At 39.1% G+C, this 24,804-nt stretch overlaps 2 protein-coding genes across 5 annotated transcripts in view; one reads left to right on the forward strand and one right to left on the reverse strand.

Moving 5' to 3' along the window:
• The window catches only part of LOC103129149 (anoctamin-4), a 47,736-nt gene extending 47,022 nt beyond the window's left edge, over nt 1–714 (forward strand). For all 3 annotated transcript variants that reach the window (XM_007540128.2, XM_016664858.1, XM_007540129.2), the window contains one exon: nt 176–714. The gene's annotated coding sequence lies outside the window, so the exon portion shown is untranslated. The remainder of the gene's footprint in view (nt 1–175) is intronic.
• Nucleotides 495–21,449, reverse strand: LOC103129154 (amphoterin-induced protein 2-like). Of its 2 annotated transcripts, XM_016664861.1 has the most exons (3): nt 21,132–21,449; nt 19,077–19,133; nt 495–1,323 (listed from the first exon to the last, which is right to left on the reverse strand). In XM_016664861.1, the coding sequence occupies exons 1-3, from the start codon at nt 21,431–21,433 to the stop codon at nt 1,299–1,301; spliced, it is 384 nt and encodes a 127-aa protein (XP_016520347.1). In that variant the 5' UTR covers nt 21,434–21,449; the 3' UTR covers nt 495–1,298. The 2 variants fall into 2 exon arrangements, with proteins under 2 accessions (XP_016520347.1, XP_007540197.1); XM_007540135.2 differs by lacking the exon at nt 495–1,323 and having other exon boundaries at nt 13,501–19,133; nt 21,132–21,428.
• Between the last annotated feature and the right edge of the window lie 3,355 nt (nt 21,450–24,804).

Raw genomic sequence — 24,804 nt, forward strand, 5'->3', positions numbered from 1 at the left:
TCTGATGTCATTTTGAACATTTCGGTTTCAAATCTCTTTCATTTTGATTTTTCTTTTCTTGTCTTTTCAATAAACTTTATGGCCCCAATTTAGCTCCATAGAGGATTTTTTAAAATAAGCTTTTTCTCATTTCCAGGCTTTCAATTTATTTATTTTTTTTCTTTTTCTTTTACAGTGGAGGAGTTCTGCATGTACTGGATCGTCAAGTCTTCCTCCTGCCATGTTAGACCAGCACCTCCTGTTGGACAATTACAGAACTGCATCCGACACAGATCGACCATGGAGCCTCTGCCTCAGAACTCCTCAGCACACGGGACTTTTAGCAGCCATTTTTGCAACTTTTTCTCTCTTGTTCAGACTTTTAGCAGTATCTGGCTTCAGCTCCTGAATGTAGATTACAAGCAAGAATAAAAGGTTATTCCTTTGTAGGCAACTGGAGCTGCTCTGCGGAGCGTAACGAATGATAAACCTTGTTTACATTTCTCCTTGTTTTAGGAGTTTACTTTTTTTGTTTTTTTTGTTTTTGCTTTATTGTAAATAAAATGTTGAAATGAATGAATGTCAGGCCGTACGCTCCACTGTAGTGTAGTGCAATAACAATAAAAGTCACATAGATGAGGTTTCTTCTATTGATGCTGCTGTGGTACTTTCTACAGTTTGCTGTAAACAGAGGCTCAGATTAATACCTGCAGTAATAAACATTATTTATTTTGAGTCTCTTTGTTTTATTTTTTATTAAATGTTGAAATTGATGCTAATGTTATTAGAGTAATATCTTTCAAGACAATTGCAAAACAAGTCATTCTAAAAAGAAGTCAATTTAGAGGTCAAACTATATTATTTTAAATGATAAATATTTAGCTGATTTAATTTTGATGCTTTCACATGAGTCAGCTTTTATTATTATTATTATTAAAATAATTTCGAAGTCTCAGTAAATGTTTCACATGGTACATAAAATCCAAGACGAATGTTTCACGTAGGAAGATCATTAGTGGCGCACGTCCTCCTCTCCGTTGTTTTTTTTGGAAGGGGATAAATGAGGCGACAATTTAATCTTTATACAATAGCGCTAGCACAAACTTGGTGTTTTCTTGTGACTGAGTTGTGACCTTATATTTCAGGAACATTTTTACTGACTGCTGTTCTCTCACCACTCTCATTGTGGCCGGCAATGTGCTGCGGACATTCCTGTAGGTCCATTTTATTTCCCAAACACGTGTTTATCCAACAGGATATCGTTCTGAACATCAAAGTAATCATAGATTAGAGATCAGAGGCTTGTCATCCAACATGGATTACTCGGCAGCAGCAGCATCGCTCCTGCAAAAGAAAAAAAAAATCCTCAATTTTCATTAGTAAAAGCAGGGGACAGAAGAGGCAAACTGTGTTTTGTTCTCTATTGGTGCAACTCTTCTCCCCTATAAGAGGATTATCTCTGACATACGCTCAGGGGTTACATAAGGCTGCCAGAGGATAATATCTGACATTTCCTCATATCCTGTATTTTGGCAGCTCCCGCTATGTGGAATTGGTGTAGCTTAATGAGGTATGGCGAAACAGTGGCTGTGTGGCATAAAAGGCAAGAGAACAGAGAAACACTAAAGAGAGCTACCATGGTGGTGGCAACATCATGCCGTGTGGATAATTTTTTTTTTTTTTTTTTGGAAACAAGGAAGCAGGTTGCAGTTGATGGAAAGCTAGAAGGAGCTACATGTAAGAAACCCAGTAGGCTCAGCTATGTGTTAGACTGGCCCAGTCAAAGTCCAAATCCAGTTTAAAAAAAGAAAAGAAAAAAAACCCCACCTCATTCTTTCACCAAAACTTTTCTTTTCCTTTTCTTAACAGAAACTCAAAATTGGGAAGTGAGCTAGTTTATTTTACAAATGTCAAATTGTGCAATTTTTTTGGTCCATGGAAACGCAGCTAGTGTTGTTGGTTCCCTTTTCCATCACCATATTCAACAACTCTTTAATTATATGAGTTGCAACGACACATATAATTAAAGAGTTGTTGAAAAGAAAAGGAAAAGAAAAGTTTTGGTGAAAGGATGAGGTGTTTTTTTTTCTTTCTTTTTTTGGAAGCATCAAGCATCAAAACGGGTTATTTTGTAAAACAGCAAAGGAAACAACTTCTTTTGCATCACGAAAGTCACATGATCAACAGTCTGAGGTTGTTGGCTAAAACCACAAAACAAGCAGTAGTTGGAGGACGATGGTGCAACATGTTTTTCATTTACTTATCCTGTGAACAAACGTATTCATGTGTGATTTTTAACTGTGTTTCTTATTTGATGGAATCTCTGCAATTGCAAAATTGTGTTTTTGTCCACATTAGCGGAATATCGACAGAGTTTTGGCCACATTTGTAATGGAAACACAGCTACTGTCTCATTAAAGAAATCCGCTTGAGGAGATCTGGGTGTGTGTTTGTCTCTGATCTGATCTGAAAGCGCCTGCTTGGTTCAAAAAGATCTGCCTTCAATATTTAGGATACGTACAACAGTCATAAAAGATGTGCTTTCATTAGATTACGTCATGTTGCTAAACCCTTCTTGAATGTCTCCATCTGCACTTTCATCAAGAATACAAATGCCTGGTGCAAACTTTTCTTTTCATTTCTTTATTTCATTCTGCTTTATTTTATGTTGTGTTATGATTTATTCTGTATGATACAAAGTAATGTAGAGTTAAACTTTAACTGACATATTTTTACCCTTTGGAAACGTAAATGGTAAGTAATCAACGCTGTAGCAAATCACGCGTTTCGTCTCATCCATAACCTCCATTATTTTTATTGTCCAGCCTGACGCACCAGGAATGCAGCCTGTTTGCGCACAGTGAGACCCCCATGTCTCATCCGGGATCTTCACTACAAACACCTAAGGGGTTTTAAAAAAAGGGAACGATGGGAAAAAAAGAATCAGAAATCTCCTGCTGTGACTTGGGTTTCGGTTGCCGGGGCAACGCAGCTGACAAATCAATCACCATTTCCATTCATCTTTTTCCTCTCTTTTCTTTCTTTCAGTGTCGTTTCCTCTGTCCCTTCTTTACACAGTCACTGTTAGAAGGCGCTGGAAGTAAACAATGGAGACAGATTCTCCATTACTATGTGGTATGTATGTTTTTATTATATTTTGTGTTTTTAAAGTTAGACTGTATTTTCTGTTGAGAGTAAAACTACAGGTTACTAATTTCTTCTTCTTGGTTAATCCTGTGACTTCTACACTCGCCGTGTTTCCAATCACTATGTAATTGTGTAATTTGACTTTACAACAATAAATTTGCTTCATGGAAACATGCCAGTTTTGGAAAGGAAAATAAAAAAGGGGCAAGTTTCCAATAAAAAGTTTATTGAAAACAAGCCAATAAACCAATTTTGAGATATCAAAATTGGTTTATTTTGCAAAACTGCAGTGGAAACAGCCAGTTGCCACTGGTGAAAACTACAAAAAGAGGACAACAGGAAGCAGGAGGATCACAATGCGACATGTTTTTAACGACTTATCGTGTGAGCAAACTTATTCACATGTGATTTTAATGTTATTTCTTATTTCACGGAAACAGCACCGTTGCAATATTGTGCGTTTTTTTGACATAAGAGGAATATTGACAAAATTTTGCTTTGCTTCAGATTAGTGGCACATAAAAACCAAATGCTGCTTCTCCACGTTCGCTTCTGGTTCTGGGGATCCAGACTAGACCAGAACCAGAACTGATCTGCAAGGTTAATACAACAACAAGAAATGTTTTTCAAGGCAACAAGGATTTGACAGCAAAGATAAAACTAAATCACAAAAGGATTTGGAAGTATCTATATGAGTTTGACACCCTGGACGCCCCGCACAGCACATTTCTCTCTGTATTCCAATCACAGCCTCTCTTGCTCTTTGTTATCCAACGAGGGAAAGGCGCCAGGCAGGGAGCTGTCTCCAAACTTTTTATCTTTCATTATGAATGAGGCGATTGCAATGCAGACTTGACCGTGCGTCTCACTATTTTCTCTCTTTGACATCAACAATGAAAGTTTTACTTCTGAGGTCCCGTTGGCCTCAAAAGTAATGTATATTATGTCAAAAGATAAGAAAAATCATCCTCAAACTACTGCACAAAAAAAAACTCGTCATAAAGTAGAAAGGGGGGAATTAAAAAGTTGTTTCCAACGTGTAGAATTAAATTACTGAACCGTGATAATGGTTCAATAATTTACCTTAAGAGTTAGCATAACAGCGCCAAAAATAAAGTTGTATGCAGTTACGCTACACTAAACTAGCCGTGTCACTAGAAAAATCAGCTACTGTGACATTGTATCTGTGGCAAGACTTGAAAATTGATGATCACATTTGATTTCCATTCAGTCAGACTGACCTTGACCACTTTTGTGAAGAAGAATGAGCAAAAATATCAGACTTTGGATATGCAAAATTGGTGGGAGAAAACCCAGAAAGATCTTCTATAAAGATCTCAGGAAATTACAAGGTGTTCCAACGCATTTAAAGAGACAGAACGATGTTCAGAAAAATGTATTTTATGCAAAGTAATCTAACAATTATTTAGACAAATTGGCGTCAGAATTAGCAGGATAAAGTAGCAGGTTCTCAATGTATTTCAGTCTGATGTCAATTCCAAAATAAAATCCAAAGTAGAAAAAGTGGTACAGTACTTAGAAAAAAGTAATCTTGAACGTAATTGAAAGCAGTTGTTGTTTTCTGTTGGACTTGATGGGTTTGGTGTTTTCGCCATCCCAGCTTGTTCACAGCCTGCAGCGCCGTACCGATATTAAAACCTTCAAAGACGTCGGAAAGGTACTGCCGTCCCCGGCCTGTGAGCCTGTTTCCACACTGAAATATTGGATGTGACCATAAAGGGCAGCGCTGTCATCGCCTGCCTCAGAGACAGAGGAAATTACTTCACAGATAAGGTTGTCTCTCCTTTTCACCCTGTTTCTATGGAATCTGGGTCAGCAGCAGGGAAAGCACTGGACACGAGTTGTATTTGGTAGTGTCGATAAAAACTGCTTTAAAACTGCAGTATGTAACTTTAATTTTTAAAAAAATATATGTTCTTACATTTTTGTTGGAAATGTTACCATGTATGTTGTGAGACAGATAACCTGTGCCTTCTCTCCAAAACAACTAATCAGAGCCAGAAGAAAAAATAAAAGTTGGACTTAGGCATAAAGAATTTTGATAGTGCTGGTCCCCTCAAACAGTGGTTCCAAGAAAAGAGCCATATTTGAAAATGCTAATCATATGGATACATTGCAAGTCATTAATTCTTAAGTCTTGTTGGTGACAAAACTAACTTTCTGAAATAATTTTTGATTCAGAAACCAAATTTTCTATTCAAACAATTTAGAAATTCTGTTTTAAATTAGGTGACAAGAGGAATAGAGAGTGTAAACATATAGAACATTTATTTAAAACAATTTAATTCCATAGCCAAATTAGGTTTGTGCACCTAAACTACCAGTATTAGGTTAGCTTAGCTCCCTAGCTTTTTCTGAAATAAAATAATATCAAAAGTATTATTTAGAATATATAAGGTGGACGAGCGCCCGCGTAATGCAGATGTGCAAAGACGTACAACTTAAATCGATCTTTGAACACTGTGGATCAAATCGGAATTCCCAAGACCAGAACTTACGATTTTTTTTATAGTATAATTTTTTTTTATGCACTTCTACTGCACAAGCGTTTGAAGTTTTTTTTTCACTCAATAAAAAAAGAAACTTGCTCACTGCATGCTAAAGTACAATTTACAATGTAACCCAAAATGAATCACCTTCGCATTGCCCACAGCTGAAAGCCCACGTAAAATTAAAGCTTCACAATGTATTTAAACCTGTAAAATCCCCTTTTTTAAAAAAAAGCACAAAAAAAAAAGCTTGTCCTTCACATTATTTTTTTCCCTACACATCTTTAAAAGAAAAGTTACTTTCACTCCGATCCACAGTCATAGTATTTCCATCTCATTGTGGGCTAAGCACTCGCCCCATCAACAGCTGCCATCAGTCTCTGAGCTCTGAATCACGTTCCCTCCCGTGTCTGCCTCCTCCGCTCCCTCTGATATGCACCTTAAACCGAGGCTTTTTACCAGATGAAACATCCATTCTCTCCACTAAGCCCTCTCTTGTTTTCGGCTGAAGCACTTTATCGTTCTAAGCTTTCAAGAACGAGTTCAAGCACGCCGATTTCCACTCGTGGTGAGCTGGAATCTTGCTGCCCGCACAGTGTGCCAAGCGTTGCCTTCAATTTTCTGTTTTGATTGTCCCATTATGAGGACAGGTGTGGATCAGGCTGTATGGATCGGCCAGTAACTGCAAGCAAAGACACCCACGCGTCCACAAAACCCATAACCCAACTCGTCATATCAAGCTAACATTGAGCACGGCACCTCGGTTCTTTGTGGACCCAAGAATTACAGGATACGACACAATAACACATTTTTAAATTAGAAATCGCTGCACCTGTCCTGGCTATGCCTACTACAAAGGCATTAACTACTTTATGCCCACATTTCTTAAACTTTGCTACAAATGCTACATGGGCAGTTTTATGTCTACGTTTTTTTGAGCTTTACATCATGTTATAATGTTATTCCCTGATCAAAACCATACCTTGTTGTGATTCTTTTCGGAGGATGTTTGAGAAATCTTTTAATCTCCACGGCAACCATTAAGCTGTGCAAAAATTCCTTGTTGGACCTAACCCCGCCTTCCGCGCACAGCTCCTCCTCTGAGCTGCAGTTTCCAACCCGAGCTTCAAAATCACAGAGNGAAAAAATAAAAGTTGGACTTAGGCATAAAGAATTTTGATAGTGCTGGTCCCCTCAAACAGTGGTTCCAAGAAAAGAGCCATATTTGAAAATGCTAATCATATGGATACATTGCAAGTCATTAATTCTTAAGTCTTGTTGGTGACAAAACTAACTTTCTGAAATAATTTTTGATTCAGAAACCAAATTTTCTATTCAAACAATTTAGAAATTCTGTTTTAAATTAGGTGACAAGAGGAATAGAGAGTGTAAACATATAGAACATTTATTTAAAACAATTTAATTCCATAGCCAAATTAGGTTTGTGCACCTAAACTACCAGTATTAGGTTAGCTTAGCTCCCTGGCTTTTTCTGAAATAAAGTAATATCAAAAGTATTATTTAGAATATATAAGGTGGACGAGCGCCCGCGTAATGCAAATGTGCAAAGACGTACAACTTAAATCGATCTTTGAACACTGTGGATCAAATCGGAATTCCCAAGACCAGAACTTACGATTTTTTTTTTATAGTATAATTTTTTTTTATGCACTTCTACTGCACAAGCGTTTGAAGTTTTTTTTTCACTCAATAAAAAAAGAAACTTGCTCACTGCATGCTAAAGTACAATTTACAATGTAACCCAAAATGAATCACCTTCGCATTGCCCACAGCTGAAAGCCCACGTAAAATTAAAGCTTCAACAATGTATTTAAACCTGTAAAAAAATTTTCCCTACACATCTTTAAAAGAAAAGTTACTTTCACTCCGATCCACAGTCATAGTATTTCCATCTCGCCCCATCAACAAATAGCTGCCATCAGTCTCTGAGCTCTGAATCACGTTCCCTCCCGTGTCTGCCTCCTCCGCTCCCTCTGATATGCACCTTAAACCGAGGCTTTTTACCAGATGAAACATCCATTCTCTCCACTAAGCCCTCTCTTGTTTTCGGCTGAAGCACTTTATCGTTCTAAGCTTTCAAGAACGAGTTCAAGCACGCCGATTTCCACTCGTGGTGAGCTGGAATCTTGCTGCCCGCGCAGTGTGCCAAGTATTGCCTTCAATTTTCTGTTTTGATTGTCCCATTATGAGGACAGGCGTGGATCAGGCTGTATGGATCGGCCAGTAACTGCAAGCAAAGACACCCACGCGTCCACAAAACCCATAACCCAACTCGTCATATCAAGCTAACATTGAGCACGGCACCTCGGTTCTTCGTGGACCCAAGAATTACAGGATACGACACAATAACACATTTTTAAATTAGAAATCGCTGCACCTGTCCTGGCTATGTCTGCTACAAAGGCATTAATTACTTTATGCCCACATTTCTTAAACTTTGCTACAAATGCTACATGGGCAGTTTTATGTCTACGTTTTTTTGAGCTTTACATCATGTTATAATGTTATTCCCTGATCAAAACCATACCTTGTTGTGATTCTTTTCGGAGGATGTTTGAGAAATCTTTTAATCTCCACGGCAACCATTAAAAGCTGTGCAAAAATTCCTTGTTGGACCTAACCCCGCCTTCCGCGCACAGCTCCTCCTCTGAGCTGCAGTTTCCAACCCGAGCTTCAAAATCACAGAGCCCCACCCCTCCCCCACTCAGCTCCTTCAAACTATCCAGCAGTAATTAGCAAGCATCTGGTGGAAATGCGCATCTTCTGAGCTCAATATGCAAGGGCAACACTGGTAAAAACTTTAAAAAGCTAATGGAGGAGCCATGTTGTAATGACTTCCTGAAGGCGGAGTTTCAAAAAGACCAGGAACTTCTTAAAGAGACAGAGGCCCAATTTCAAAGTGTTGGATTACGGTCTCAAATTATTTTTAAGCCATGTTTGATATATATGGAGCATTTTTATTATAATTGAAGGTAACATAGCTTCTTGATTGAGCTACTGAAATACATAATACTGGCCTTTAAGTATTGCAAGGCAAATACAAGCTCAGTAACCGTAATGTAGTGCTAGTAAGCACCAAGTAGTAATTAGAGCTGAAAGTAGTCTTTTCCTTATTCATCATTCATATTGGCCTCCTCTGTTTTGTGATAGCTGGCTGGGTGTTAACGTTGCAGATTTTTATTTTATTGGTCTTATGCTCAGATTTGCCGACGATAACTGTGGTGTTTTCAATTATAACGATAACAGCTGGTAGTAAATTAGTTAAAATGGAACCATTAAAAAGAGCTTACGTGCTGCCAGTGCCTTCCCTCTGAGATGAGCTCAAACAGCTCAGTAGTGCTGCTCACCTCTCTTCTCAAAGAAATGAGTAGGCAGCTGCTTCCCCTTACTTAATTTTCTCTCCATTTCCTTTCCTTTTTTATTCTCTCTTCCTTTGAATTTCATTTCTTGAGGACAGACACGAGTTTCTGAGGGAACACAAAACTCAGAAAGAAAGTCCAAACCTATGAAAATGGAGGATGTAGCGCTCCGCTGAGCCTTCGTCCAATTCTCAATTAGCAAGTCTCCCCATCTGTCCGTCCCTTTGAGCCCTTCCTTCACTAAACCTTTAAATTCAAATCTTTGTTACGTGGTTCTTGCTACTAAAAATGTATTTACTGATCTAAAACATTCAGACATGACATAAAAGCAAACAGAAGACATATTTAAGAGGTAAATGCGTTTTCACAGAGCCGCATGTTGCCAATGCAACTTCAAAATAAGCATGCGGCGCAAACATTACCTGATCAACGCCAAACGATATCAACATCTGCAGGTTGTTCGGATTTTGGACCAAAATTTCCTTTTTAAAAGTCCTTTGCAGATTAGAAACTAGAGCCTCTTTTAGTACAGGACTGCCTTAAAGTGTGTTGTCCAGATTTCTGGTAGACTGGATTAGAGACGATCCATCAGCAACACGAGTAAGAACATGAGGTTAATTAAACAATGGGAACAATTTGCTAAATGGATCCATTGTCTTTTTTTGTTTTTCATTACTGTTCCTATTTTAGTTCCAGCCCACACTTCCATTTTGTGCAGGTGAATTATGAATAGTCAGGAAATGACTGCATTTACATTAGACTCATAGAGTAAATGATTCTGTAGTGCTGGGTAATATTTCCACATGCAATTACTGCATATTTAATAGGATCTGTGATTAATACAGAACTTTGGACAGCATATTATATTAGGCCTTACCACAACTCTGACAATAGTAATTAACTGAACACAAAACACTTTGCCATAAAGACAACAGGAGGCAATTATTGGCATTGTTGCAAACTACTCTGTTGGACTATTAATACTGATTGTGCAGTAATTAGCAGAAATTCAAAAAAGACTAATTTTGCATGTTTACTGCAATATCGCTCGAGTCAGTTCTCACTTCAGAGTACAGTCTGGACTTTCTCCCATTCACTTGGATTCCTCCAAAAGAATTTCTACCCAGCCAGTCAGAGAAAAGGAGAAGTTTTGAATGATGATTTCAATTTTCTGCCCTGTTTTAGAATTGTAGTTTGCCTGTAGTTTTAGTAATGTTGTTTTTTTTTTTTTACCAGGCTAGGGTGAATTATTGCCCTTTTTTGTTGTTCTAAAATGAATTGTAAGATTACAACATTTTTTTTACAGAATCTTTAGGAATCAATCAGTCCTGGATTCACTAAACTATACATGTATTTTCTTGTTATGTCCTACAAAATTCGATAGTATTCCTGAAAAGGCACTGTAAAGATTTTTTTTAAGACTTTCTGGCCATTACTGAATTATCCAATCTCAGTATTTTCACTTTCCAACAAACTGTGAAGTATCCCTTCAAAGCTGAGGCAGACTTCATAGCCAGTAGGAGCTAATAGTCAGCCAATCACGTTATCTTCACACTGCCTGCTAATCATTTAAATCAGTTTTCATGCTGTTGTCATTTTTCTTATGCCTACCGTTTCTTAGATATGCTTCCACATAAACAAGTTAGCCATTTACTGCTTAAAAAAATGAAAACAAAACTCCTTAGATTTGCTGCTTTTCTTCATTCTCATCAATGAAAAATAAGTCACCTAACTGAGGGCAGCAGATCATAAACCCTCTCTCTGTAACAACATAGATTTTTATCTGATGAATAGCAGTGGAAAATGTGTTCTGGGCTTTTGTACAGGACTGACACCAGCAGCACATGGAGAAGGTCACGCTACAGACCTGTGAAAAGCAACATGTCACGACAAAGTAAACAGGAATACCTCAGGTGTCTGTCCAGCACCTGCCTTAAAACTGCTTCCTCTCTGAGCTCATGGCATTTGCAAAATTTATTTTCTGATATTCCAGCACTAAATTTGTTTTCTTTGACATTTTGTTTGTTCAAAACTAGTCACCCATATGCGGTACACCAAATGCTCATAATAAATCATTTAAAATAAAGCTTTTTTCCACATATTGTGACATAAATTCCATACAATTTAAAGAAAAACTTTTATCTTTGGGAGAAAATATAAATTGGAAAAGTTGGCTTCCATATGGGTGCATCTTCCTAAATTAATATTTGTGGCTGTGACAAAAATAAGGTTTTGTCACAGTGGATGGAGTTATGAATATGTCCACAAAGCCACCAACCTGGACTGAAAAACCTGCAAGATGATGGAGGACGAAGCAAGATTTTATTTTTCATGCATCCAAATCAACAAACATGACTGCAGGGGAAGAAATTTATGTCCTATTCAAAGTAAGGAACTAAATCTATGCAGTCACCAGAGACAAGAAATGACCCTGAAAGATTTAAAGCTAAAACAACAGTAAGTAAAAGTATGTAAACTGATTATTTCATGTTTTTAAATGTTGCAATATTGGTGGCAAAAGCCAAAGTGATTTATAATGATCTTATGTTTTTCAATCACAAAAAGTGAACAGTTTAACGGGTGTGTAGTCTCTGAAGAGCCGCTGTAAAAGGATCAGTGTTTTGCGGTAGCCTCGGCAGAAGCCTGTAAGAGGATTTCTGGAAAGGCGATTTGTTAACTAAAAGGTTGTTTGTCATTATCAAATCCTTCTGATGTAACATGACTTTTCTTTTTTTTTTTTCCACCCAAACCGCCTCTTTTGATTTATATCCCACTAATACCAAAAACACACAAGGCAAAACGCAGCGGCCAGACATGACAGGACAAATGTGTCGTTCTTGGACTCACCTCCAGCACCGAGACATTTTACTCCATTTTCATTTATCATGACAAAATGTCACCTTTGCTACTTTCTTCTTGACCATAAAACAGAAAAGAAGCCCCTGTTAGGACAGCGTTACCTAGCATGGACGTGTAGCTGGAGAAACATTAGCAGATGTGGTGATGTGCTGCTAATGATCAGACAAAGAAAAGATGGAGAAATGTGGGTCACAGTGAGCTCTAGGGCATTGAAGCAAACATCTCTTTGATTTGTGTGATAGTGATCTGGGCTGACTGAAGCCTCCGGGCCGAGCCCAAACACTCCTTCTGTCCTAGCAGATACAGATCGATCTTCAGGGAATCTGTCCAGCGGTGTGTGTAACAAGGTGGACGGGATGTAGGCAAATACATTTTCCACAATATTCATCAAGATTGAATTGTCAAGTGTTTGCCTTGCTGCTGTAGCCGCAAAAAATATACAAATGTTTGGACCTGAACTTTCTTGGTGCTTTAAGGAGGAGCAGAATAAACTGTATTCATGTCATGATTTATGCTCAAAAGCTATAAAATTGTATCTTCCGCAGCTTCGAGGTCTGCCCAAAAAGTCAGATCGCTCTTTGACTGCAGGATGAAGAGCAGTCAAAAACACATTCAGACATAATACATCTGGTATGTGGCACTGCTAATGTACTATAGTGCCTGTTAAGGTTACAGAAATGAACCATTGACAACATTATTTAATCCCATGCTATGATATGCAGACACTCTGTGCGAATGCTTTAAGTGGCTCCAATAGTAAGGCACTCTGAGTAACATCTTTGAATCATCAGGAAACAACGATCCAAGCCATGGCCAGTGACTCATGCATCCTAATTGTCCCATTAGTGCCCTTAATGGTCCGATTAGAGTAATTGTTCTGACTAGAACTTATGAGCTTCTTACTTACAAACATGTTCAGAAGTGAAGAAGTCTTCTGAATCAGAGGTAGAACATCAGCAGGAAGCAGTAGATCTCCTTACTTAAAAAATAGACTTCATGGGTAAATAATTGACTAAGTCGATTTGGTGGCAAAGTGTATATTGAACACACTCTCTCTTTAAACACACTTTACTCGGCTTATATTCTTCTGGTTTAGATCCTTATAAGTCATGTTTTTAGATAACCTAGTATGGCTAGTAACTGGTGTAAAAGCAATTTGCATAATGTTGGAAAAGCTGAAACGGTTTAGTGCCATTAACTCTGTTTTCTTGTCAAAACCTTTTGTGTATCTGAGTTGCAAAACTCATTATTACTAGATTATTGCCCTACTGGAAGAACCTGAACCTTAAAGCCAATAGCCGAGTTTCCTTAACAAATGTGTGCAAAAAAACACAATTTCACAATTATTGTGTATCCATTAAATAAGAAACTCAAATGAAATCACACATAAATAAGTTTGTTCATGTAATAAGTCATGAAAACACAATGTCCTCCTACTACTTCCTGTCATCGTCTTCTTTGTGGGTTGCACCAGTGGCAACATCCGTTGTTGATCATGTGACTTGTGATACATAAAAAGTGTTCCCACTGCAGTTTTGCTAAATAAACCACTTTATATATGGCCAAAAAAAATTCACCTCATCCTGACACCAAAACATTATTGAAAAAAACAAGAAATTGCCATGTTTCCATTAACCAAATTTATTTTTGAAACGTCATCCTGCACAATTATATGGTCGACGGAAGCGCAACTAATGGCAACTACATCTTGTGCACATAGGACAGTGGAAACAGAAAACCCTGGGACAATTGTTATACCTCTTAACAAGATTGAGTGTAAAATCTGATGTAAACGTGTTCCGTTAGTATTCAATCAAATGATACATGATGATGAACAGTGTTAATGTCAAAGGTGTCATTTCTAGCATGACTAAAAGTCGTTTTAATGGCCAGCGAAGTGTTCAACATTTAATTTACAAACAGGACACAGTTGTTAAGGACTAATCAATGACATTTACAACGGTTGACATTCTACACTTATAAAAACAGTCTGTAAACTCTAATGTATTGACACAGAACACAAGATTTAGATTTTTATCGTTAATCTTAAACGCTTATCTTCTAAAATTGCATTGGGTTATTTTGATGGCTTCAAAAAGAAAAACTGAACTTCACTTCTTTTTCTCCATGCGTCATTTCAATGGTGATGTTGAAACAGGAACTATACTGCACAATGACTGCCAAAGGCAATGTAGGAAAATAAATTAAATGTTAAAAGCAAAAACCCCAATCAACAAGCTAAGTGTTGGTAGGATGCGTTGTAAAGACTCATCCAATGACTCCAGTTTAATTGCTAAAAATCGCCATCCAAAGCTTTGGACTTTGCTATGAGGATTCCTGTAACGGTTTCATGTGAACAGTTTTTGAGGTCACACAACATGCTAGTGTCTACATAAAGTAAAATGAGGGAAGACACAAGATAAAGAAACAAAAAACAAAAGGCCATAAGTCTGGGACACCAAAAATAACGAAACACCAGTTTAGCTAACCACAACAGCGCAACATCAATAGATGTCTTTCTCAATTACAAAAAGAAATTATTTGTTGATACATTGAGTAACAAGCAGATTCAGCATCCCAAATTATTATGCACCAACTGGTGTTCAGATTTAAAAAAATGTCCAACCAAGAGCTGTGATAGCTTCGAGAGGAAATAAGTCACAGTCCAAGGATGTTACATTGTTTTAAAGGGCATCAGGAAGTGGTGGACATTTATGTTTCTCACCTTTGAAGACATGGATTATTTCAGGTTATACTAATTGTGTTTTTATGTTGTGCAGTTAGCTATTATTAGCATTTTCACTCTGCTATGACTATTTCTTTATTTAGCTCAGATTTTAATCAACATCCAGTTCATTGTGTGCCAACAAAACTCACAGAAAAAGCTATTCTTGCAGCACAAACATTACTTTGAACATCATAAAATTTAGTGATATTTGTTTCAACTGCTCTCTCCATGTCCCCGTCATCCACGGCGGTCCTAGGAAAAACTAATTGGCAGGATAAATCACGATTTCTTGTCTACAAAATTATCTGGACAGCCCACGAACCAATAAGGTTTCCTGTGCGAGTGTCGGGATCCATAATGCCTCGTTTCCACAGAGCAGTATGGCATGGGTCGGTGTGGTTCTGTACTGTAGTTTGTCTGTTTCCATTGTAAAAGTGGCCCATACTGCCAAGCCGTACCACTGCATCCCTGAACCCCCTTCAGTTGTAGGTCCAAAGGACAGTGGTACTGTCCAGTTGGGGAGAAACTCTCCTGAATACACCGGACCATAAAATAGTGTACCGAACCGCAATGGCCAATGGCATACCACTCAAATGAGATATTGTTTAACCAGATTTTCCCTTCATCAAACCTATATAAAAATTAGAGTACCATTCAGAAACTTGGTACTCAGTATAAGTTACCATCCGTTTTTCACAACATTTCATACCCAGATGGGCTCCAAAGGTATTCATAAGCTGGTTTCTTGTTTCTTGAAAACAATGGGGGTTTAGCAGCTGCTGTTTTTTAGGAATAGATAAGATGTCTAACAGAAAAAAAATATTGGTGGAACACACAGCAGAGTGTGTGTACTTCTGATTAATCAGTTGCTTGATGGTTTACTGGACATAGTGCAATATTACTTAAATATGTAATAGCTAACTAGTTATGTTGTCTAATAATGCATCTGCAAGGCAAACACTGTCTGGTGACTTTTACTTACTGTCGTCACTGACTGATTTCCTGGCTACTGCCTTTGGCACCATCACTCCTTAGGTGTTGCTTCCTCAAACTTCTCACAAATAGTCATTTTCTCTACTGTATGGGCAAAAGTGCATTTCTGCTGTTTTTCTTGCCAGTGAGTTCAAGATATGATCTATTGATTTGGCTGTAGAGATGATATCTGTATCGTCTGATATCCGTCTTGTTCTGCACATGAACACAGGCTTGTAGCATTTTGTAAAACGTTGAGTGGTGGAAATACAGACTTGTCTGTGAGGAAGCCGTTCATCTGTATTTGAAACACAGCTTCTGTTTCATCTGCATCAACTTTTATCAGGACAAGTTCCCACTAAAATATACTGCATTGAAACTAATTCTGAGTTTCTCATAAAAGGCACTCTTCATGATCATATTCACACCAATGCAAAAACAGATTACTCCTACATGCTTCAGCGTTGTGTCTCTGCAAGCCGAGCATCACAGTCCCACATTACCATGAAAATTTCCAAGCAACAATTTTCACTGAACTTGTCATTTGAGAGTCAATAGGCCCACTTTTATGTGAACATAATACATGTATTGCTTTGTGTGTTATTTTGAGCCAACGCTGAATTCTAGTTGAGTTAAATGGACAGAGCTAAAAAAAAAACAACAAAAAAAAACAGATGAGGTTTCGAGTTAAGAGCGACTGTATATAAAATCTGTGCTGATGAAAAATATGTGCCCATTTCAGGTTTTGCTTTTTTTGCCACCCAAAAGTGTTTCAGATCATCAAGCTAATTCTAATATCAAAGATAATGTTGTTGCATGCAAAGCCAGTTTCCCACTGATGAGTTCATTTATTAAAAGAGGAAAGTTATTTAAAACAAACTGGCCCTATGTGAAAAAAAAAACAATTGCATGTTTTGTAAAATAATGAACTTTCTGTGTTTAACACTTTTTTTTTTGGAGAGCTAAGTTCAAATTTACTGGATACGCCCTGTGCAAATTACTACTCAAGACTTTTGGGAAAACATTTTATGGTTGGACAGAACAATGATCCATAGTACCAGTGAGTCCTCCTCTGAATGTCTCTTAAAAGTTTGCATGTAGGATTGTGGAGTGGCCTAGTCGAACTCTGGACTTAAATCTGATTGAGATTCTGCCGCATGATCTCAGGTCGTTCAAGCTCAAGAACCTTCCAATATGGCTGAATAAAACAATTATGTTTATTTGTAAAAGACTCATTTCAGGTCAATGAAAATGCTTGATTGCAGTTGTTGTTACACAACAGTTATTAGGTTAAGGGGGCGTTTACTTTTTCACCTTTAGGGTTGTGGTCTGACTGGTTCGGACAGATTTTTTACTTAAATAATTGAAATGGTCATTTCAAAACTGCAGTATGTTAATCTGTGGGTCATTATGGGATGTTTTTGATATTAAAATTTGATTGATGATTTGAAACATTTATAGATTTATAGCTGAACCAAAAGGAACATTTTAAAATGACAAATTCCATGAGACAACAAAGTTATCAAAAACAAAGTTAACAAAAAAGGACAAACTATAATTTTATCCAGAACACATGCTAGACACTGTAGACAGATAAAGTCCTCCAACTCCACTCATCAGTCAGGTGTGAAAATATCCCTACTGGCCCAATTTAAAAGAGCCCTCCCACGTTTCTATGATCTCTGTGATCCATGCATGAACGATTCTCAGAGATAACGGGGACATTTCCATATGAACTCTGAATATAGAACAGACACCACACAGAGAATAGACATAATTTAAATTCTACTCTGTTAAAAGACTGCATTTGAGACAAATTCCCCAACCCAGAATGGACAAGCTACTTCACATAACTCACTTTTTACATGAAATGTTTTTTTCCCTTCCACTTCAAATACACAAAATAAGACTTTTAAGAGTACAGTGTTGTTAAGAAGGTGCTTTTCCCTCACTACACCTCCTGAGCAGGGTCTGTCAGGGTGTGTCCCACTGTCCTACTTCCATTTTTGAGAATTCCCTCAGTGGAAATATGGTCCAATGTCATCACCGGTGTTTTTGGGACGTTAATATCCGAGTCCTCTGCCTGAGGCTCTAAGAACGCTACCCTCTTTCCGTTGGCACGCCTTTGTCCTGATTCTACCTCTCTGGGGTCCGAACAGAGAATGATGGCCCGTGCGCCACAGCCCCTGGAGCCACCGCCCCGACTTTCCCGACACTGGCAGGGAGTGAGGTAGAGGTAGAGCAGGACCAGTATGATGCTGATCACACAGGAAGCAAGGGTGGTGAACGCCGTGTTGAAATGTTCACCGCTGCTGCGACGAGCCAAGCCCGTGGTAGAGGAGACACTTGAGTTACCAACCATGACCCTGGCTTCTGGAGATTCACCTGAATCATAGTAGCGTCCCCGAGCAACCACACACTCATATATGCCAGAGTCTTCCATTAGCGCTCCTTGGATTTCAAGTGTGCCGTTGGGAAAAACCGACAGACGAGAACTCGGATCACTTGCTGAGGAATTCAGTGCTGTTCTTGGGGTAACCCAGAAGACAATCAACCCTTGCTGGACAGGAAGACCTAATCCAGGACAGGGTACTCTTAGCCAATCGCCAGGCTCTACGCGATAGCTTTGTGCCTCCAGGGGTATGCCTGACAAATCCTGATGTGTACAATTAACCTCTCGAACTGCAGTGCCTCTACATTGGTATCCAACTTGGAAATCCACCAGTGGGCGATACTGTTTCCAAAGCCAGTATTCAAGCAAAGCAATCAATGCACAGTCGCACAGCAAAGGATTTTCCTGCAAATATATTCCGGCATGGCGGCTGACAGACAGCAGGCTCTGGACGGGTACTTTGGACAGCCTGTTGTATGACAGATCCAGGAAGGTCAAGTTATGTGGTCCACCAGGGTCCTCAAAAAGTCCCAGGGGGAAGGATGTTAGTCTGTTTGCGGAGAGGTAGAGTCTCTGCAGACTGTTGACATCACTAAAGGCCCCCGGCATTATTTGGGCAATCTGGTTTCCAATCAGGAGCAGCTCTTTAAGTTCTGTCAGCCCTCTGAAGACAGATGAGTTCAGAACTCTCAACTGGTTAGATGAAAGGTCCAAATGGAGGAGACGTGGTGTCGCAGTGAAGGAGGCCATCTCGATTTGGCTTATGGAGTTCCAGCTGAGAACAAGTGTGGTGAGCCGCTGAAACGGTTGGGAAACCCAGTCCACCTGCAGGGCTCTTAGGGCGTTGTGGCTCAGGTCCAGCCTTGTGGTGTAGCTTGGAAGACCAAAGGGTAACGTGGACAGATTGCTCCCACTGCAGGAAATGATATCACTGGCACAAAGGCAGTGTGGTGGGCAAGGGGCCACTGTGGGAATGAAGCCAAGAAACAGCAGGAGCAGCATGGCTGCAACAGCAGGGTGGCAACAGCTGCCTTTAACATCAGTCTTGCCTAAAAGCTGTGATGCAACAGCGTGCATACTGGACACCGCTGTGACAGGACTCAGGTTACCGTCTCACTCGGTGAACACATGTCAGGTTTACAAGTCTCTGATAACACACTGCACACCTGAGAAACGGAAATGAACAAGGGAAAAAAAGACAAAAGAATCAGAGGGATTGTCTTCTCCCTGTTACGTAATTCTGTTTAATCTAATGAGTACTATCTTTAAATGCTTCAATGCAGGACGTAGTGATTAAGAAAAGACATAACAATAACAAAAACACAATAGGACTGCGTAAGCCAAAAGACACATGATTCTAAAAATACACAAAAGCTTGATCCGCAGCTCTGATGGTGGCTGGCATCACCAACACTTGACAACTGGTGGTACCTGCTGGAACAAGTGTAATCTGATCCATGTTTATAATCCACATCACCAGTTTTCCACCTATGCTTCTTCATTCCCTTACTTCATGATTTAATAAAAAATAAAAAAATATTAATGATAATGCAGTTTTGGTTTCACAAATTTCTTTGTTTTGCATTACAGTAGCCATAAACTAAACAGTCAGCGATTAAGTTGTAGGGGCAATCTTGTGCCATTTGCTTTACACATTTAAAAGCAAGGTGAGCAAATATGGTGTGAGTTTAAGAACAATATATATATATAATATATTCAAATTCCAATCTATTTTTAAAACTAAATATGTTCAATTCTACATAATTTCCAAAAATGATTTTGCTAGTTTTCTCAATCTATGTTAAATGGTATCTTCAAAAAAAATGTTTTTAAATGGGGTTTGAAGTATTTCCGAAATAAGTTTCTTAAATATATTCTAACAAAGTGACATGCTTCTGGGTTTACAAAGATCAGCTTGCTAACAAGTCTGCCTTTAGCAATAGTGCTATCACTGAACTAGCTAAAGGTGGATACAAACTTATGGTAATAATTTCTTCCTATAAGACAAAAACTTACTGTCTTATAACTGTTATTAACATTTGTTAAGTTTACTCATTTATTTGCAATTTAACATATAAACACGTGTGCTTTTCTGTTTGCTGCTGGACAGAAAAAGTAAAAGTAGCTAAAGTTAAACTGCACCAATATAAAGCAGGTCAATTTTAATGGAAATCTTCAGATAGATCCGTTACCAAAATAGAGTAGCGGATGTAATTAAGCTGGCGTAGGCAAATCAAATACTATCTATCTGAGTAGTAATTATGAAGGTTTAATAACAAAGTAAATATTGCAGCTCCAACCTAATTTTAAAAATAGCTACTTGGAACGGTATAAGTTAAAGCTCGTTTTGTTAGCATGTTTGACATTAGCATGAGTGATACGCCTAGATTAACCAAATTTAAGTCTCACTCAGACACAAACTCTCGTAGCTACAAGTCTTGTGATCGTTTCTATATTTTATTCAGTTTATAAATGTATTTATAATACAACCCATAAACACCATTTATAATTTGACATGCCAAACTGATGAAATAAGCCAATAGGCAACAGGTTCAACTTTATTGAAAATATTTAGGCAGAACAAAAATGGTAAATATTGGCAGAAAATGGCCATAGCTGAATTACAATAACAAACTAAGTAGCTGGATTAGATTTTAATGACTAATATTTAATATAGCAAAAAATCATGTTTACAGTGTAATGGGCTGCATAATTAACAGGTAAAACCTGTTTTGTTCTAAACTTTACATTTTGCACTGGGCAGAGTAGAAAATCAGGGAGCTCTGATGAAAATATTTATGATTAAAAGCACATAAAGCATTTCACTTATGTAATGTTTTATACTTATATTTTTTGTCCTCCAGACACTAAAGAAATTATTAGGCGTCTATGATCTTTTACCATGTTATTATTAGCTGTAAAAGTTTACAGTTTCACTGAGACTTTATTAATGCAAAAACCAAAAGACAAGTAATCGATTCAGATCATTTGTTTTTATCCAACTTGTGTTCGGATTAATTAACGCTCTGCCTTCTTGCTTTCACTATTCCTCTGCGGAAAAAAAAAAATCATGAAAGAGCATTTCCCCCCCACCCCGAGTTCCCAGCTGCCTAACCAAATGGTGTTTTATATATATATATATATATATAAAAATGCCAATTCACCTTCCCGTCCACACTGTTGCCTTTTCCAGCCCTCCTGCTCCGACGCTCGGCCGTTCCCGAATCCTAAAACCCTGCAGGGAACTTGGCTCTGTGCGGAGCGAAGCGCGCCGCTTCCAGCCGCTCGGATGATCCGCGCCGACTCTGAGAGGGAAGCGGCTCACCTGCATGTCGGACGGCGTGTCGGTGCGGGAGGGGAGGGGAGGTCCTGTCCTGGGAGTAAACACGGAGCTCACACAGCGACTGGCGACCCGAGAGAGGAGGAGGAGAGGAAGAAGGTGTTGTAGACGGAGCAACATCAGCATCACAAGCTGATGAGGATGTGGAGGGAATGTTTGATTTATGTGCCGTTAGTCTGAAAACAAGTTGTCACGTCCAAGTGTCCAAATAATTCAGGTGTAGGAATAATTTAATTAAAGCTGCAGTATATAACTCTTACAATTTGTTTTATTTCCATATTATTAAAAGCACCATGTCGTGACAGTGTGAATACTGTGACATGGTGACAGTATTCACACTGTCACCGGCTCATGAATCAAACAAAGTCAGAAAAAAAAAAAAAAAACTCAGGGGTTTTTATCTGCAGTGAGTGGTAGTGTTGTGCTAACTATTTGTAGCAGATTAACTTGTGGTGCACCAGCTGTAGTTTAGCAGAGAGTAACCAGGAAGGAGTGAGCACAAGAGTGATTGGCAGCACTAAGACCCTCCTCCTGGCTCTAATTGGTTTTTCGATTTAGTGGGGTGTTTCTGTATATTTGTACTGGGAGCAGACAGAGGAGCTCGATGGGTTTTTTAGCTCCTCTGAAAGATGGAAGGAAGATAAGGGGAAAAAAATGCAAAATTTAAAAGAAATTGACTGAATTGAAATGTTTTTTTGTTTTTTTATCATAAAACCTAATCTGTTTGTGATTGGCTCATATTAGACAATATTAGCAAAAATCAAAGTGTTACTAGTCAGGCTCATCTTTCTGATTGGCTGCCTGTCAAGTTAATCAAGGATTAGCAGTGGAGAAAAGACTGAAGGAACTGTCCTCTTATTAAGCGAATAATCATTAAATAGTGAAGAAAAGTGAGACAAAAACATTCAAAAAGTCAAGGGGTTCTTTTGTATTTTGTTTGTGGGTTTGCTATCTGGGGCCTGGAGCAGAAGCTAATGCTGTTTGTGGGGCTGTAGCATGAAGAGGTTTGGGGACAGTCGAACGATTCGTCACTGGGGTTGGCGTTGTTCCGGGGCAGACTGGGGCGTGTGGGTGGTTCTGTGTTCGCCTGGGGTAGAACTGGGCAGCGGATTGCTAGCCCCTCTTCCTTAGCCTGCTGTTTCTCTTGGCTCACTTTTAACCCAAAACCCTTTTATCATGTTTAAGCTGTAACCCATGAAACGGCCTCGGAGTGCCGCCCTCTGCCACAAGCAGCCTGATCCTCTGCGTTCGAAGCATTCAGATGTAATTGGAAACCAGGGTATCATAAAGTCTGCAGGGATTTCTGAGCGAGCCTCTAAAAGAGCCCTTCGCAAGGACGATTCGGTTCATTAATGATAACATCACTGTAATTAAGCATCTGTGACTTTGAGGGCATCGTTGTCATTCCCCGACCAGAGGGTGCGGTGGGAATCGGTGTTTGGCTTCACCCTACCGTGAAGAAGTCTATAAAACATAAAGCTGTGTGTCGCTAGGCGAGTTGTGGAAGGAAGTAAACAACCAGCTGCAGCTACACCCTTTGGCTTTTTTTTTTTTTTTTTTTTTTTTTTTTTTACTGAGGAGCAGCATTTTAGGATTTGCTCATTGGGGCAGAATATTTCAGATGGCACTAAGCAGTTTATGTAATCCTCGTGTTTCCTGAAATAATGTTGATCTGTGGAGCGCCGTAAAGGATAAACCATGTTGTTGTAGGCAGCTGCTTCACTTATCTGAGTATTTGAGGGTTTATTTTGCACCAAGTGAAAGCTTTCCTTGAGGTTCATCAAACGTATAAGCTACAGTTTTGTAAAAAATAAATAATAAAAATTCTTTACGGATTTCCTCTCTTTTTGCTTTTTTATAATACTTCACTATTTAAAAGTAAATATATTAAGTTTTCACATTAAACTTAATTTTTTAAAGTCTCCTTTCTCTCTCTTGTTTTTTTTTGAGTGTGACAAAGAAGAAAACCGAGAGGAAATCTGAAAACGGGGGGAAAATCATTTTTCCACACCTCTGTATGAACTCCAACAGACATCAACTGTTTTTGTTTTGGTTTGATTCCTTATTTAATCTCCCAGACCCGAGCAAAAACACTCGCTGACAAAATGAAGGGAGGACAAAATCAATGACACCCTCACTTCGAAGGACGAGTCAATTCCATTATCTGAAAAGCGAAACAGGAACAACGGCTTTAAAGCCCCCGACTCCAAGCCAATCACGAGGCTGTGGTAATTACGAGCCGTCCACGGGGGACGTGGTGACAGACTGAACGTTTCCATAGCGCCAACCATCAAAGGGAGAGGCCTCCGTGGATTCTCCAGAGCGCCTGTCTCTTCCGCAGGATCGCTCAGTGAGGTTGGCTGTAATGCACAGGATGGAGGGGCTAACGCTGTGTGCAACACAACACAACACAACACAACACAACACAACACAACACAACACACTGCATCCAGTTCTTCATCCAGGTGCAAATCAGCATCCACTTATACCTGCAGCAGCTCTGTCTCACCTGCTGGTTGAATTCATAGCTGCGTCTATTTTTGTTCTGCTTCGACTCTGAATGTTTGATTAGAATAGTCCACTACAGTATATACAGTATTAAAGGGACAGTATTACGTATTTGCCAGGTATATACGTAATGTATGCCTGGCACAATCAGGTAACTGTGTTAATGTCAGTTGTTGTAGAAATTAGACATATACATTTGCAGAACCATACAGCATTGTGGGAGATGTAGGCACAGGACAGGCTTCAGCTGCTGAAGCCTGTCCTGTGCCTACATGTAATCAAAGATATGTTGTATACACAGGTGCAACTCTCTCATAGTTTGAGAGAGTTGGACGTGCAAGAAACCAACAGAAAACCAATTTGGATGCAACTGACTTGACGTTTTACACTTTTTGAGAGTTTTTGGATGGCGAGCCACGTCGCTCCTATCGAACACGCCGTCTGCATTGTTTCTGATTAGAATGTTGACCGAAGTCGTTTTCATTCCCACCAAATAAAGTCTGGATTCTCTTCGGTCGTTTTCTCAGATCTCTGCTTTTATTCCACACAGACCCCATGAATCCCATCAATCCACACAGAGTGTCCCCCTCCTCTCAGCCCTGATTCCACCTCAGGAATCGTCAACACGAACAGAGATTCCACCCCGAATGTGAACTCACCGGCCGAAGATGGAAACCATCACAACACCAAGTGCTGCTGGTCTCGCAGAGGTACTCAGACCTTTTTAGTGGAACTTGAAAGAGAAATTTTCCACTTAGCTGGAGAGCGTTTCCGTTCTAAACGTTGAGACGTGTTTCCACTCCCAGCGCGATGCTCTCAGCTGCTGTGACTGCGGACTATCTCTGCTATCTATGAGCTCATTCTGCAAACGCTCCGGCGTTGAACTGGAAACACTGGTGCTGAGACCAGCACAGGTCACAAACTGTCTCCTCTCGGTTATGTTAAGGGGTTGTGAGGTAATGTGCTGCCTTAAATAATTCATACAGAAC

This window comes from Poecilia formosa, unplaced genomic scaffold (assembly GCF_000485575.1).
Source record: "Poecilia formosa unplaced genomic scaffold, Poecilia_formosa-5.1.2 Scaffold520, whole genome shotgun sequence".
NCBI classification, from domain to species: domain Eukaryota; kingdom Metazoa; phylum Chordata; class Actinopteri; order Cyprinodontiformes; family Poeciliidae; genus Poecilia; species Poecilia formosa.

Coding starts and splice junctions, on each gene's coding strand:
- LOC103129154 (XM_007540135.2), bottom strand. CDS start 19,044: ATGCACGCTGTTGCATCACAGCTTTTAGGCAAGACTGATGTTAAAGGC.